The 18210-nt window shown below is 34.0% G+C and overlaps 1 protein-coding gene across 2 annotated transcripts in view; it reads left to right on the top strand.

The window, feature by feature from the left end:
* The window catches only part of LOC131077205 (poly(ADP-ribose) glycohydrolase 1), a 222434-nt gene that overhangs the window by 20028 nt on the left and 184196 nt on the right, over positions 1-18210 (top strand). For both annotated transcript variants that reach the window (XM_059218304.1, XM_058014641.2), the window contains exons 2-5: positions 9097-9333; positions 12241-12344; positions 16823-17024; positions 17173-17277. In XM_059218304.1, the coding sequence (XP_059074287.1) occupies positions 9097-9333; positions 12241-12344; positions 16823-17024; positions 17173-17277 (648 nt within the window). The remainder of the gene's footprint in view (positions 1-9096; positions 9334-12240; positions 12345-16822; positions 17025-17172; positions 17278-18210) is intronic.

Genomic DNA, 18210 nt, shown 5'->3' with positions numbered 1-18210 from the left:
AAGAAAATTTAATAGGGTTCTACCAAGATGCAAAGCAAAAGTACAATTACAAGCTTCTTCACTCTCGTAAAGGTAAGCTTGTTCTTCTTGAGATAGTGAATGAAGTTTTATGCAAACCAACTCCTCTTAGTGGCAAAAGAACCATAAATGTGAGACAAGAGGCAAATGGCTAGTGTGGTTGTTGGTGAATGAGGTTCAATCATAGTTCACCATAGCATTGGGTCTACTCGTGCCATGTCATTTATCCAACTTTGTCTCTTTTGGATATCCCTCTATTGTGGCAAATTTTGTTCACGCACGACTAATGGCATGCATCTTTAGCATTGTACATCTTTAGAATGGCCTTCATGCAGGCTCTCTTTGCCTTAGCATTATATTATTTTGGGTTTAATGTTCAAGCAAACACGAGTAACAGAGTGTTGAGCTTCTCTTACTTCTATGATAGGGATTTGTTCATTATAGAATTGCAATGCCAGGTTTTTGATTTGTGCAATGGTCTTTATTTGGCCAAGTATGCTATTAATGCATTCATAGATCTCTCCAAAGTTTGGAGCATTAGAGTTTGGGTCACTGTAAAAATTGGATATGTGATGGAGACAATATATTTGGCATAAAACCAAAAATTGTTGCTCCTCACCACTTCCTTCACCCTCTTCCCTTGCTCTAACTTTTACCTAACCTAGCGGTTTCACAATTATGTAATGACCAGTTGTTGCAATGGCTCTTGCAGTTGAATCATCCTCTTCAAGAGAATAAGTATGAGGCATATCTAGTGGCAAAAAGTTTGATAAATATTGTGTAAGGTCCAGAATAGAGGATGCAATGTGTGGTGATTTCATCTTGAACATTTCTCACACTAAGTGTTATGTGGTTGGTCTTTTCTGTTTTTGTAATGTCCCCTTTTACGATATCTTCGTATTTTGGGACAGTTAACTTGAATTCTTTATGCTTTTTAAGAATTACGATATCAAGAATATTAATATATAATTTCAAGAATAATGTCTAATATCAATAGCACTGCAACCTCTGATTTAGACAATTAGATATACGCTTAAGTGAATTGATCTTATAGATGTATGTGCACTTAGTACAAATGATCTCTGCTGTATCTGATAGGGCAACCTGAATATGCAAGATGATCTTGATAATTTCCTCAGATGTAACAATGGGAAATATACTCTGAACTTGTCTATAATTGCTTATAGCAATTGGATTGCTGTCTCAGGTATAATCCTTCAATTCATGCAATGTCTGACATATTAATATCGCTTATAGCAATATAGCTGCTATTTCAGATAAGGAATGATAATCTTGCAACAAGGGGGATGTTGTTTCTGATGTGTTTGGTTCTTCCTTGCAACAATGATGCTGTATTAGATCTCTCTTTAAGTATGCAACCGATAATAGCCAAATAAGGCAGATGCTCAAAGAGCAGATACAAACAAGTTTGGATAAAAGAGATAAAAGGTTCCAAAATCGAAGATTGATTGAGTGTTAATGTTTGCCTTCTTATACCTTGCATATGGGATGATGAGACATGTCTCATATCTCTTGGTGACAATCGCACCATTTAGTTATTGACTAACTTGTATGGCTAATCGGATTCTCCTTATAATTGTATTCTTAACATTATAAATCATAGCACTCTTTCATTATTATTAATCTCCCAACTGATGATAATTGGTTATCATCGTGTCTCTTCATATGTTAATCCATCGGTTATTAAAAATTAATGGATGGCAGATTATTGTTTGTTTATCATTATAATTACTATCCTGTATCGAGGTGCTTGAGTTGACTTGACAAATGGTTCGAACTGATCAATAGTCTCTCCTTTAAATCGTGCCTTCATGCATTATTTAATCTGCTGGGAATAAATGATAACAATTGTCTCATATGTCAATGCTCGACAAGATTACTTTCTTCCACTTAATCGATTATAAATCTGTATATCATATAAAGATAATCGTTTCTCCTTCACTTGACTATCAGCCTCTTCTGTGATGGCAAATAAGATTGTAATATGATCTGGATGCTCACTATTATATCAATGCTCATGAAGCCCTTCGATGGAAGATCAACTTCTCACACCTTGGATGCTTGCAAGTCTTTATGCCTTGATGGGTGGCTAAACTATCCATTCCTTACTTGTCTTTACCTTAATAGTGCATTGGAATATTTGATGTTGTTATTCTTCTTGCCTTTATTTTGTTTTGATGGATAAGAAAACTAGTGACAAGGACATTGTCTTATTTATAATACTTAACTTTTCCCAATCCTTATTCCTAAACTATAACTACTTAGAGATTCAGGACTGCCACCCCTGAACATATACTTATTAAAGGTTATCTTTAAACTAAGATGGGGACATCACAGTTTTTCTCATGTCTTTGAGTGCATTGTTCATGGCATGTAGCCAAGTAGTCCAATATATATGTTTGTAGGCCACTTCAACCAACTTCCCCACCACTTTGTACATCTAGGTGATGTCTGTCATGACTTGCACCACATTCTCATGGCCAACCTCTTCAATAATCTTTTGAGGATTCGTAATCGAAATTTTGCATCCTTCTGTGCCTTGAGGCCTGAACAATTAACAACCTTGAGGAAGTTAGGGTTTTTTGAACATGTCATCATAATATTGATGAGTGTGTGATGCTGAATGCCCCTCTACCCATCTTTGATAATGCTGCATCCACTTGTGACCCATTTGGCTTTCATTTTCTCCACAAGAATGTTTACTTTAGAACGATTCTTATCTAAGATAGTGGTCCTCAGTTTTGTCTCCCTTGGTGACACATATTAAGGCCTCAATCTTAATATTTTAGCCATAGTCTCCTTATAATAAGGAGAACAGTTATCATGAAATGGACTGCCTTTGGCAAAGAAAAAATAGCCAATGGAAAAACAAAATTTTTCCGATGGCAAAGAAAAATTTGCCAATGGCATCATTTGCCTTATTTCTTATCTGTACATTAAAAATATCTACCACTGAGTTGGGAGAACCGATCACCCTATGTTTCCCCTTAGGCTCTGATGCAGTGGACTAAAAAATAGAAACATGTGGTTGTCAACAAGTGTTAGCGGCTCCCAATGCATAATGGCATGTCATGCTTATCATTACTAGCAACATGGTCCAATGCCTTTGTTCAAAATGTAAAGTTGATTGATATTAAGTCTAGTAATGCTGCCTTGGGATTCTGGGACACAAAAATGGCACTACCATAGCTTTGCCTTTCTAAAATTGTTAGATTTGTTTGATTGGGTCTTGGAAACAAACTGTTTTAAAGGGGTCATTTTATTGAAGGTATCTTTGTCAAAATCTTCCAGTAACTTGGAAGGCTAATTGAAATGGGAAGCACTTGAACTTGCTTCCTTGAATGCCCTTTATCCCCACATCTGTATTCTCACTTTTGATCTCAATGTTTGGATTCCTAAGCTCTTCATTGCCACCTAGTGATAGTGCAAGAACTGAAATTAATAGTTTAAGTTTAGTGCATGAACATAATGACAAAGGCTCAAGACATGATGAATCATGTTTTGTTTTTCTTATTTTAGGTATCACAAAATGCAGAAGAGATATACAAAATTTACAATCCTTGTTCTTTCAACTTTGAGTTATCTTGTAAGATAGTTGATTATAGCTGAATTGTAAAATAAAAAATAATTAAAAAATAATTAATGATTGTTTGCCCTCTCGGGTAAACGGTTAAATGCAGAAAGTAAATGCACAGAACATAATGGAAATACATTAAATAACCAGTCTCTATATTAATTCAACAGTCCATGTACATCAAGTGCTTATAACATTATTTCTGACACGACTATCATGATCATACTTTGAAGAAAAGGTACACAATATATAATACCCGAAGGGGTGCGACACAACCGTCGCGACTCCAACTACCTACCCGTCGCCTAACTAACTGACCGCCGTAACTCATTATTACCGACGACAACATAAACATAATATAACAACATAACATAATGATTATTCCCGGCAACAATGATATAATCAATCAGTTCATAAAATAAGGATTTCACTTTTGTTCTTATATTGGATTGCACAAAACATAGGAGCAAAGGATAAACAAAAGATTCGATCCTAATTTGAGATTTCTAATTTGTATTTTAATTTTATTTCTCCTTTTTCAGATTGCACGAAGCACAGAAGTAGAGGATACAAAATTTGAAATTAAAAATCAGCTATCATTTAGTTAATCCATGTGCAAATAAACATTAAAAAAACATAAATTTGAAATCTTAAAAACAACAATTAAAACCATAAAACAGCAGTTCTAACTTAGTTGAAAAATTTGTCATAAAATAGCTTCACTCATGTGTATTCATGAGTCAAATAGGTTCGACGAGTAACTCATAGAAAATCTTGCCACCATCTTATTGGCAAGTAATTGCCTGAAACTCGCTGAAAAACATGCTGGCGTGATTACAAAGAAACTTGGCCCAGACTTGTGAGTCTAAGTCTAAAACTTCACCGGTGACAAATCTAAACATTTTATTTTTGAAAAATGCTCGTTTTCATCATATTTTTCTAGCATTTCAGCTGTTTTTTTTGAGCATTCAATCATGTGCCATTAAAGCTTTGCTTTTAGCCCCCACATAGAGCATTTCCCCTCAATCCTACTAGGGCTATGCCCTCTAACCCCTCTAAAGGGCACTGCCCCTTGATCCTACTAGTGGCATTGCCCCCAAACCTATGCGAGGGGCATTGTCATCAATCTTGTTGGGTTTTCTTCCCCCAAACCCGTGTGAGGGGTACTGCTTTCAATCTTGTTGGTGGCTTTGCCACCAAAACTTGCATGAGGGGCATTGTTTCTCAACCTCATTGGGGGCTGCCACCTTAGATCCCTGCTTTGGTTTTGAAAAGTAAAGAATAAAAAATATAAATTGTTTTGGGCCCATGTTTTGCACAAATGAAATCTATAAAACATTACTATGGATATGTAATTTATAAATGTGTGACATTGTAATTTGAATCAAACTTAGTTTTTGATCTATAAATAAAGGGAAAACTAGTTATGATGCTTTTAAATTTAGTTTTATGCATGTTTTTAAGATTATTTTACAAATTTGTGTGTTTTTTTAAATTTTTCCAAGTTGGACATTTTCAACCAGGGTTCTAAAACTCTGAAATCAACAATTATAAAATTAAATAATAAAACTCATTCATCATAGAAATAAACATTTATATAAAAAAATCTAAAGCCCCAAATTAACTATTATAAAACTCTAAAACAGTTATAAAATGTAGAAACAACATTTAATAAGTTATAAACCCTAAAACAACATTCAATAAGTTATACACCCTAGTTCTTTTATAATTGCTATTTTAAGGGGTTTTATAACAGTTGTTTGTGGTTTCTCCCCGTTAATGGGGTCCCTCAAGTTAATCCAAGTGTGATTCCGAGGTGTGAGATGATTTGGACCCTACTAGAGCTCGGTGGGTCAAAGCTAATTTTGATGGTGCCGCATACAGAAACTTGGGTCCAAAAACTTGAGACCATTAGGTGCAGGATGCATTATTAGAGACTGGTAGGGAAATATCTTGGCTATTGAATCAAAGAAACTAAATGAAGGGATAGTGGAATTTTAGGCAGCTTGATTAGCGCTTGGAACTTGTTGAAAGATGGTGACTAGTCGTATTCACTTGGAGGGAGATTCACAAATAGTTGTTAATGCTATTATGTAGAGAAAAATCCCAAACTGGAAATTAAATAAATTTATATCTCCAATTTGGCAACTTTAAGAAGAATGTGAGAAATTTAAAATCTCAGACATTTTTAGAGAAGGAAATAGTTTGGTCGACAAAGTTGCAAATTGGGCTTTGGACAAGGTGGTAGTGTAGGAGGCATTATTTTATAGGAGATATGGCACGAGTTAGACGTAATCTTAGTGGTTGATCAGACAATATACCTTCAACTTAAATGAGAAGATTTGTATGTAAGTGGGACGACTTTGAAGAGGAAGCTAGTGGCTCGATTATAGATTGAGGATGGTGATGGCAGCTCACGCATGTCAGACTAAACTTTATGGATAGTGTTATTTGCCAAAAGATGGAAGCTACATTTGCTATAAGCATGAAAGTGAGACAAATTGCCTTCTGAGGCAAATTCTCAGATGAGAGGTTGTAAAACATTTTCCTATGCTGGTCCCCCATGGAGTTGGAGGATGAATTCTAGATGAATGTAGACATCGCCTCTGTGTTTATGGTGTGGGTTTTGGAGTTTGAAGAGAAGGAGATGGTGTGGAAGATCATGGAGTGGAGTATTCAGGAAAAATGGAGGGGAAATATGGATCACTTCTTGGACATAGTTGTGGAGGGTAGTGGTTTCGCACCAGAGGCAGTTGCTGGCCAAGGATATACCAACAATATAATAGTCCTTTGGTCCCATTTCTCATCTTTGGCACCATGATGGATAAAGACTATGGATGGGCTTAGGTGGAGTCGGGTTGGGATTTTTGAAGGATGAGTTTGTGAATGAATTGAGGGTTGTGGAGACTGTGGCACTAGAGGATAAAGAGTAAAACAAGAATTAATGTTTTAAGTCTTTTTGGTGGTTCAACATGATATTAGTCTGGAGTTTAATCAATTTACTATAGCCTTTTAACTATTTTAGGCGATCTAAACAGTGGATATGCGAAGCCTGCCTAGGGGACAATATCTAATTTCAAGAGTGGTCCCTTAGCCACATTCATATGTAAAAAAATAATTGTTTTACGGTTTTAAATTTATTTATTTTAAATATTTATTTCTTTAACGAATCAATGATAAGCTTAATACTAATAATGTTTAATTATTTAATTCTGTAACTGCTGTTATATATAAATGTTAAATTTGTAACATTAAAAGTTAAAACAAAAGAGCAATATTTTAAACTCTAAGATTTGATAAAAAAAATTTGACTTGCCCAATGACGAAGTGTTCAAAATTTGAAGGTAATTTCCATTGAGACGAGACTAGGTTATTTATAGTTTTTTTGTTGGCTTGAGGTGCTGGTAGGCCTCGATTTATGGTTTAGGCTTAGGGTTAGGGCTGGTTCTTTGTTTTTTAAAACCATTTTTTTAAATGTGTTTTTTGCATTGGGTGTTGTGGGGACTCCCTGGCATCTCCAAAATAGTTGAGGGATGACTAGGTATTCCCCCAACATTGTTTGCAGAGGGGGATGTACCCAAAATGTCTGTTGCTTTTGTAGGGGTTTTCTCACTTGCATCTAGTGGATAGGGTGTAGTAGAGGGACGTCTTTGTCCTTATCTTTATGTCTTTATCTTCAAACTTGCCTTTTTTCTTTTGGCAGAGTGGTCAAGATCTTTGTGGAACAGTGATAAATGTTGAATTGTTGTGCTTAGTAGCATTGTACAATCTAGGTTTAAGGAGTAATTGTGATTAAAATAGATGATATTAGGGAGAATTACTCACTTATACAGCAGTTGAGATATTGTGTACATGCTTTTCATTTGTACAACAAGATACGTATACTGCAACAACTAAGTAATTGTGTTTAGGGTTTAGGGTTTTAGGGTTTAGGGTTTAGGGTTTAGGGTATACGTCAGGGTAACTGAATAAATGTGCCTAGAAAATATGATTTAAGCACAATTAGTTATATGATAGGATATTGAAACTAATTTAACCGAGTAATTAATTGTGCCTAAAATATATGACATCTGCGACCACAATTACCTAGTCATACATCAGGATATATACATCATTGCAGACCTCATACATGAGATCAACCAAAAAGGTGAACTGAGGCCCTTAAATCATAGATTTACCAAATCTGGCTCAATCCAGACATTTTGGACCAGCCAACTTTGCCTAATCGGGTATGGACCTTTCAATTCCTATGAAAATTTCATGATTTTATTTTAGCAGAATTTTATGAATTTTTTTTTAATCTCCACAACAAATTGAATATGTTGTACTTCGTAACTATGTCTTCATTGTTTTTTATATATTTGTATGTATGTATGTATGTATATACATATGTATATATATACATATATATGTATACATACATATATATACATATGTATGTATACATATGTATGTATATATATATGTATATGTATATATGTAGATATATGTATGTATATATACATATATATGTATATATATGTATACATATATACATATGTATATATACATATATACATATGTATGTATATACATTCCAAGCTTAGTGAACATTTTAAGTGTATTAACAATCGTTATGTAGGGAATAATTTTGAAGCTTAATGAGTATTTTGACATGATGATTTTCTTTGTGAATATTTGACATGGCTTAGTGATCCTTGTTCGGTGGATTCAATTCTCTATGTTGTGTATTTTGAGATGTTTGAAGAATTATTAGCCAAAGCTGATAAAATTTTCCAAGCTTGGTGAATATTTTGATATGATATAATAATTCGTATCTGCAATTGACAACTTTTCTATTCTTGGTGACATTAATAATGTCAAATTGGGTGCTAGCACTGTCTGAGTAAATAAGTTGAGAGGTTGATTTAACAGTTTTATGGTCAAACTAGCCTGTGGTTCCTGTGTATTCATTTGGTTAGAAGGTTGATTCTTTGGGTTTCCAGTTCGAAAATCAACATTCCAAGCTCAAAGAGTAAATTTATTATTTATCATTTTTTAAGGTCAATCGGGTTGTTAGCACCCGAGTATTTGTTTGTTTAGACCATAGTTTCCAAGTTTGTTCAGTATTAGAAGAAAATTTTCAATTTTAGTGAATATTTTTGGACAACTTTTAAATTGACTAGAAATACTATTTATTTACTTGCTTAGAAGATTGTTTTTATCAGTGCCCAGTTTTAAATTTTTTTTTCCATGTCTGATGAACATTTGGGGATGATTTTATCATTACTTAGGTCAAATGGATGTTGAGTTAAAATAAATTCTCCAAGCTTATTGAATAAATTGGATTGAGTATAACATTTACTTAGGTCAAATTTGTCTATATTACCCATGCATCTAGTTGTTCAGAAGACTGGTTCTATGGGTGTCCAGTTTTAAAATTAATTATCTTGGCCATTATAAATAATTTTAGGATTTAATTGGAATGATCATGGTTTTTGCAGTTGATATCCCGGGGCGATTCCCGAAGATGGTTCGAGCAAACTCTGCCTTGGGTGGCAAGGTTATTGTTGCAGTTCCCAGTTATTCTGGAAAATCATTACAAGGAAGCTAATAATAATTTGAGTTTTAGTAATGAAGGGAGCTGTGATAGTTCAGAAGAAGAGAATAGTGTAATTAACTTGGATACAAGTCTTCACATTTTGCAGCCCCAGCAGGCAGGGATTGTGTTGCTCAGTCAGGTGGGCTCAATTTGTTTTATTCATTTTCTGTTGATTCTTATTTAAATTTTTGTTTCTTCAGGCTTTTAATTCGTGTGGGGCCATCCTGAGGGCATTTTAAATGACACAGGAATACATTTGAGGGATATTTTTTATTATAGTTTTGACACTGGTATATTGGTTGAAAAAAGATCAATAGTGTTAAACGATTCCATAGGAGATGGATTTTTAAGAAAATAGGAGGAATGTTTAGAATTGTGTGTTATGCGTATAACTGTCCCAGTATATATGTAATTTTAGGTAAAGATGGTAATGTATGGGTTTCCATTTATGCAAAAGTGGTGTTATTGAGCCTGAATTCCTGATTCTTTGATCACTGGATTGAAGTTACTGTTTGGTAGTTGTCTGATTGCCCTCCAGATTTGTTTGGATTGTTGAGACTTAAGAGTCACTAATGACAAAATTTATACACCTTATGATTGGATCCCTTCTTTTATATGCTAGCTGCTGTTAATGCCTAGATAAACCTGAAGTCACTTATTAGATATAGCAGAGACTCACAGTTTGATTTGCAACTTGGTCAAAATCTGTTCAAAACTTCAAACCCCCCAAAATGCACTATATTCAAAATTTAAGCAAAATATCAAATTGGAAAATACTTTGCACATCAGAAGTTCGTTGTTTGGCATTAAAAGAGATGGAGAGCACTCTGATTGAAATAGAAATCCGATAAATTAGAAAATAAAAATAGCAAGTACATGATAATAGCATCAACAATCAAATTATTTTCTCTGTTAGCCCGAGTTTCCGGGACTTTTTTTTTCCTGGAACAGGGGACGGTAGGGGACGACTATATATATATATATATATATATCTGAAATTTAATCATAGAAACATAATAACATTTATAAATTAGAGTCTTGATTCTAATTCTAATTTCATAATATTTTTTCCTTCTCAGACGAAAATCAAAAAACCCTTTCACTTCTGAGTCTCTGACTTTACGTTTTCAGTTTTCACCAGTATTTTTTTTATTTTCCAATTTTTCCTGAGCGCTGCCTGCCATGAACTCTTGTCCGACGCCCAACTTTTTTTCGTTTGAACTTTGGGAAGCAATATGATATCGATAAATTTTATTGATATCATATATGATATCGATATAATCTATATTGATATCATATACTAATTTCTCTATGATATCGATATTATCTAAAATATTAAACAAAATGAAACTTTGCAAAAAATAAAAAATTAATCGCTTGTAAATTATTATAATATTTATTATTTATTAATAATTAATAAATTATTAATAAATAATAAATTTTATAATAATTTACAAGCGATTAATTTTTAAAAATCAGAAAAACTTTACTCGCTGCGATCAGGGATCCAGATTTTCTAAAAAAAAATTAATTGCTTTCAAAACTGATTTTTAAAAAAAAAAAAAAATTGTTTTTTAATTGCTTTTGCACTGGGAACGGCTACCTGTCCTCGGAATGGCTTGGGCGTCCCCTGCTGTCTTGGGGGCGGTCAGTGGTCCCCGGAAAAATAGTTGACCGTTTCGGAGTTTCCGGGATGGTTTCTGAATTTTTTTGGCGATCGGGGACGGCTTGGAAACGTTTCTGGCCATCCCCAAGTCCCCGAAATGGTTTTCGTTACCGAAACGGGTGCCTTAATGCCAGAAACACGTCTCCGGGTAACACTGATTATTTTTCATTACAGATCGGAATTCAGTAACAATTTTCAAACTGATAAATGTAGCAAAAATTGTTCGTTGGAGGCATGCAATTGTTTCAAGGCAGAAAAAATAATTTAAATTAATAGAACACTCAAAGAAGAAAAGGATGTCTAGGGGTGATCCAAGAGACAAGGATGGTAGAGAGAAGAACAAGAAAGGAAAACAAAACTATTTATGCAACTTAGGTGGACAAAAAGAATCTTGTTTGATGTTTGACTACATGGTAACAAGGTTTGACGAAACCTCACGGACATTCCCTAACTTTGACTTTGTTAAGTGGGCCAACCTATTTATTGAATTTCTTAATGTTTGACAGACCATTAACCATGACATCAACCATTATTTTGTCACACAGTTTCTGTATATTATCCAGTGTATTTGGGAAGCCATGGTGGAAATAGTCAATTTTGTAGTGGTGGTGTAGATCTGCACCGGATCAGTATGTTGGCACTGATTGTATTAATTGTGTTTAATAGTTGCAACATTTGTGTTGCTGTACTTATTGATTTGAGTTTTGTAGCTTTGTATGCAAATCTCTATACTCAACTCATAGTATCTTGTGTGTACATTAATCCAATTTGATTTTTGTGTTTTCTCACAGTTTTTAGTCTCTGCTTTTAGCTTAGAGAGTGTGAGTGTCTATTAGCTGTTGTAGGCATTTGCTTTTCTGGTGAAAAAATATTAAATCTCATATTGTGTAGTAGTACTGAATAGGCTTGTGCCCTTACCCAAGGACAAAAAGATAGATAATTTTTTAGCATTGATACTAAGAACCTAAGCTTGTGTAAAGTTCCAGTGTTATATTTTGTTACATTTGATAGATATTTGTTAGCATTGACACTAAGAACCTAAGTTTCTTTGAAGTTTCAGTGTTATATTTTGTTACAAAGGAGCTTCCCCTTTAATTTGAAGAAATTGCAAATCAAAATGCTAACAATGTTAATAACATTAAACGGTCAAACTAAATAGATCTATAAATTAGGTCAATATAAAGGTATTTGTCTACAACATTAAATATTCCATATAATTTTTGAGACACTTTAGGTTAACATGTATCCTTGTCTTAAGTTTTAGCCTTATTATTTTTTTTTATATTGTACATCTTAATTACGAAAATTTTGTTTATTAAATGATCAGTTTGATGGTGTTTGTGGTAAATAATATTTTTGTTTGTTGGATTATGGCTTCAGGAATTGGTAGCAGCTATCTTGGCCTGCAACTTTTTCTGTCTTTTTCCAAAGGCGCAGAGATGGAAGAATCAGCTACCAGATATAAATTTTGATCGTTTATTTGCGTATGTTCTTGGTTCAAGTTTTGATTTTTTATGAAAATGATATATTTACTGTGAAGCTTTGGTTGTTTTCCATCAGAAGTACACCCTTGATCTGTTTTGAAAATTAATATAACTCAAATGTGAATATTTTTCTGACACAGAATAAATCCTGCTTTATTTATCACACTCGCTAAATGGTTGGAGTATATAACTTAAATCCTATCTGTGCGTTCATACAATAAGAATGCACCCATACACATTACAAAGATTGATATTTTAATGAAGTAAATGTTATGCCCCCTACTAGGAGGCTGCCTGTTTCCCAATGAATTAATTCACATTACTATACATTATTATGCTTCATTTTATAATTCTTAAACTACTACATGAATTAGTATTCATAACACATTCAACATTCATTATATTAAGTCCTATCTTAGCTTCTTAACTGATCCTAATGAGGGATTGGGATTTATTGTCATAGGGTGCTGACACCAACTACAAAGAGGCTCCCTCAAGACCCAGGAGCTCGTCCCTACCCATCTTGGGCTCACCATCACTTGTGATGGGTTTACTTGCCTTTCCCTACATACACCAACCTATCCCCTCATAGGACTTTGTAGATGAATTAAGACTAGGGCAATAATATAATAATCCGTAATGTATTATGAATGCATATATACATGAATGTAATCAAATATACATCTGATATTCCTATTATGGCAAAATATAAGTCTTACATATATATATATATGGTACTAGTGACATTTTATAATAGTATTTATTATTGCATATTTAGAAACATCCACTCAATAGATAAATCAGAATTTTTATACCAATCTACTGATGCCTTATGAAATTGTTCGATCCCTGCAGATTTAGGATATTGCTTTGATCCTCTTTTCTGATTTAGATCTGAGAATAAACATGTAGTTGATTATTCTTTCTGAACTGTCTCCTTCTCAAATGAATCAGACTCCATCTTATACCATATATGATACGAAAGGGCTGCCTTCTAAAAGATGCCTTCTTCTTTCCCTTCATCATTGTATCTCTTCATAATAGATCAGGCACCCTTCATAACTAATCGCACATGTATGCCTTAATTGCTGACTTGTCATTCTTACCAAATCACTGTCCACATGTATTGCTACTATTTAGTTACGGTTTGTAATCATCGATCTTGTATTGTGCACATAAACCAATCGTTCCTCCTTATGCCATGATCATGTGTATTGCTTTAATTGACCCCACGGTGTCTTTATCAATTACTCACATTCATGTATGATTGATCAGCAATAATGATATCGATATGTTCTTCAGACATAGTTTTTAGCAGTGTGCTAATCATCAATAGGGCAGCTTCGTCTTGAAAAGCAATGGTTTTATAATAGCTTCTTAATGACAAGTGGTGGTTTCATCTAGAAAAGTGATGTTTTATAATAGCTTCCTAATGATAAGTGGTGGTTTCATCTAGAAAAGTGATGGTTTCATAATGTAATGTTCCCTTCTCCTTAGCACGTGGACATTCACGAGGTTGGCCTATTATTTGACCCTTGTAGGCCAAGGTGTTGATTAGAGGGTCGATTTGGCAGATACGGATGGCTTCACATTTTTATTTCTACATAGTTTTGATGATATTACACATATGATGTTATAATTGCACTTTATAACATAATATTAATTCTATTTAATAATTAAAGTGCAATTAAATAATTAAAAGTGTAAAAAGAGAATATGAGTTAGAGAAGAATCTTCTAGAAGGAACCAATTATGTGGAGAAATAAGGATAAATAGAGGGGGTTGGTTCATTGTGCATCATTGGTGATTTGACATCTTCTCTTGCATTGTGGTTGTGGAGGCTAGGGTTTCTGCAGATTGATAATCATCGGGTACGGTACCTCCCTTTGATTGCATAACTGAGGGGGTGAGAGATTCTCTGAAGGGTTGCTTGAGAGTGAAGGATATATCAATCTTTCACATTGGACCACATCAAGTTACAGCACTAGCTATGGTGATTAGTCTGAAGTCACTTTCAGTTTCATAGTATTTTGATGATATTTTGTGCCAGCATTTTGAGAGGAGTTGGACGATCTTTGTAGAAGCATTTTGGGGGAGTTTTGTGTTTGCAGGTGTTACATCAGATCTGAGACAAAATTGTGCTTCCACTACCAAACCCATGATTTTAATCATTTTTTCATCATTGAAGCATCAAATCCTATGTTTGAGGCCAGCAATATTTTTGGTGGAGTATGGTGATTCTTTTTGAAGACAATTTGAGGGAGATATTGTGGAAGACTCAGTGATATATCTGCCTGAATCAAATTCGTACCAGACAACCTCTATCCTTTGATTTTGCTCATATCTCACCTTTGGGGTATCAAAATTCCCTCAATAAGAATAGTGCTACATTGGTGAAGGGAAGGCGATCATTTTAGGAGAAGATTGAAGGTGTTTGCAGCTGATCTTAACTCATGATCAGACCGCCATGGGCAGCAGCAGGGGCAATTTGTGAAGGAGGGTAAATTGACTCATTGGAGGCTCCCTAGTCTGTGATATTGGTTGCTTCTTCAGGGTGCTATAATCCAGGTTCATTTGTCATTAAAATATCCATTGTAATCATAGTTTGTATGTTGAGTCTTTTTCTGTCATATGGCTTCAGACAAATCTGAAAACTGGTCACTGTTATTAGTCAACGTGTTTTGGTATGAGCTGGCCAGTGTAATGAGCATATGACTTCTAAATAAAGGAGATATAAGGTTATATATCATTCACATGTTCTTATATGACTACATTTTGTTTGTCCAAATGTCAGTCTGCTGTAGGTATATATCTGAGTGTCTAAATTGGCATTGAATTATAAAATCTAGTAGCATATGCTTCCTTGATAATTGTCTTATCAATCAGAGGTCTTCTATAGCCGATCTTGCATGATAAATATGTGCTTGTTAAACTCCAAACCAATCTGAAAGTTTCTGAGACACACATCAGCATAACACGCAGAAATATAAAACGTATAACACACAGATTGGAAAGAGAGCTGTTAGCAAATATCCCTTGTATTTCGGTCAATACACTGCTGGGGATATTACACATAATAGCCTGTTTATGATAAGTGGCGGTGTTGTATAGAAAAGTGATTGTTTCAAGATAGCCTTTTGATGACAAGTGATGGTTTCATTACTCAATAGAAAACAAGTCATGGCTTTCTAATTTCCTAAACTGTTCAAATTCCTTTGGATTTTGAGCTTTTGTTCGTGATTGTAATTGGATTTCTGAGTGAATTCAAGTGAGTTTATAGTTCAAATAGATCATGTTTAGGCAAATTTTGAAAGTATTGGGTGTTTAGGAAGTTTGCAAGAGCTCTTAGGGACTGAATAAGTTAGATTTAAGCTGGTTGTGTGCCCAAGTGATCTAATATTTGTATTGCCATAGGAGATAGTGATCAAGTGACTAACTTGATTTGCATTTGACTGGGGTTTTCTCCTGGAATTCAGGTTGTCCATGGTAAATCTCGAGTGTCTTCAATTGTGTAATTGCCGACTCTCATTTCCTTGCATTTATTGAGTTTAACATTGCTTAGAGAATTCCAGTCTTCCATGTTCTTCTTTGAGATTTGTTGTTGATGAACTATTGTGTGGAATGTCCATCATAGTTTATGGATCAATGCTAGTGGATTTTTGAAGAATAAAAGGCAACTTTGACCATCTATGACATACAGTTTGGATGGCAATGATCATCTTCATTTACAGGACAAGATGCAAAGTTACTTTCAGGATGATACCTCTGTACACAATATTGGGAACATGTGAACTTTAGAAAATATTGTGCTTAGATCATGCCACCTGAGCTTGAGTGATATTGGTTGGCTGTGAATTCCTTGCCTATTGGGGTGCAGTTCCATGTGGTTTCTTTCTGTTGCTGTCATAACGCTTAGTTCTTTGGAGTAGATATGATATGTTTTTCGTTGAGTATTTAGTAGAAGATAATTATTTGTTTCATGTGATTGACAATTGGTGTAATCTTTGGGCATGACTATTAGGAATATACTGCATGACAAAGTTACACGTTATGATGCACTTGGGGATAAAACCATCAATTTGGCAAGTTTTTTGAATACTTATGGATGTTATAACAAGGCCGAGTGTTTTTTTTTGTTCTAGCAAACTTAAGACATAAATTATTTTGGAATCTTTGCAGTGATCTGTCAATATTACATTCATATTGTCAGTCATAATGAGAAGCAAACAAATTCTTTATGTATGTTCTTCCACGATAAAGCTGTGTTATTGTGTTAACTGCATGCTTTAACTTATTATTTGTCTGTAAATTGGAATTTATCAACATCAAAATCTTATAGGATTGCAAATTTGGTCAATTCACAAAATTTTCATTTTGTATTGATGGGCGTATCTTGTATGCTGTATAAGGAATTAACATTTAGCACAACTGCATCATTTTTGGTCTTAATTTGTTGTGATTTATTATGTGTCATATAGGGGTCTTTGCACAGATGGTGAGAAACAAGAACACAAAATAAAGTGCATCATCCATTATTTTGAGCGCATTTGCTCTGAGATGCCATGTGGTGCAGTATCTTTTGAAAGAAAAGTACTTCCATTCAAAGATGATAATTTTTCCATTTTGTATCCTAAGGTTAATTATTGGAGTGAATCCAAGGTTCCTCTCTGCACTCTTAAGGTAAAAATATAGGGTTGTATTAGATATTGTTGTGCAATGGATTAATTCTGTTTTGGCTACTATGCTGAAGCATTTTGAATGTTAATGGTACACTAAAAGGGTTTCTGAGTTTAGATCATCACCTACTCATATTTTTGTGGATCTCTAGGTTATGGAAACAGGTACAATTGAAGATCATGAAGAAGAGGCTTTGGAAGTGGACTTTGCTAATAAATATCTTGGTGGTGGTGTACTTGGTCATGGCTGTGTTCAGGTATTCAAGTTACAACTGTATAGAAACTTGAAATACATCTTACTCTTTTTCATCAATTGAATGTGTATAAACCCCTATATATTTTTTAGATTTTAAAACAAGCAGAACTTACACTTTGTTTTTATCCTACATAAAAAAATGATTTCTTTGACTGTAATATGCCTCTCTTCAATTCATATCACTGAGAGGCATAACCTAGAGTTGCAGCAGGGAGGAGAAGCATTTCATGTTGTAATGGTGAAAGAAAAACTATTTTAGAGCTGACATTTATTTTTTAAATAATTAAACACAAAGACATCAAAATTATAAAATATGTATTAATACCTATGTTACCCCGAGTTTCCGGGACGGGGGGACGGGGAAACGGGTTTCCAAGACAGTTTTTTTTTCTCGGAACAGGGGACGGCTATATATATATATATATAATAACATTTATAAGTTAGACTCTTAATTCTAATTCTAATTATCTAATATCATTGAAATTTGAATCAATGATCATTCATCGAATCATCATAGAATAAGATTAAGAACATAGGATATCATCATGATCAAATGAATCAAATAAGAGTTCGAATTTCAATTTCATATATTCATAGATATAATTTATTGAAACAATGAGAAGTATCACTATCAAGTATCATATCATAGATTCATATATCAAAATATTTAAATAAGAAAAGGCTGCAAGTTTCAACTTTCAACAAAATGAAACATTGAAAAGTTAAAGTAATAGATCAAGAGCTATAAGTATCATATCATATATCAACTATCAAGATAATGTATCAATGTATCATATAATGTCAGAAGTGAGAAGACTCAAAGTGACAAAGTCAGAAAGTCTCAGACTTCAAAGTCAAAATGAAAACAGAAATCCCATTCTAGAGCTTAGAAAAGGCTATGTATGTAGGCGTTAATGGAACTCCTTGTGTGAGG

Source organism: Cryptomeria japonica, chromosome 3 (assembly GCF_030272615.1).
Source record: "Cryptomeria japonica chromosome 3, Sugi_1.0, whole genome shotgun sequence".
NCBI lineage: Eukaryota > Viridiplantae > Streptophyta > Pinopsida > Cupressales > Cupressaceae > Cryptomeria > Cryptomeria japonica.
The sequence above is the reverse complement of the archived record's forward strand: the minus strand, read 5'-3'. Positions and strand labels throughout refer to the sequence as shown.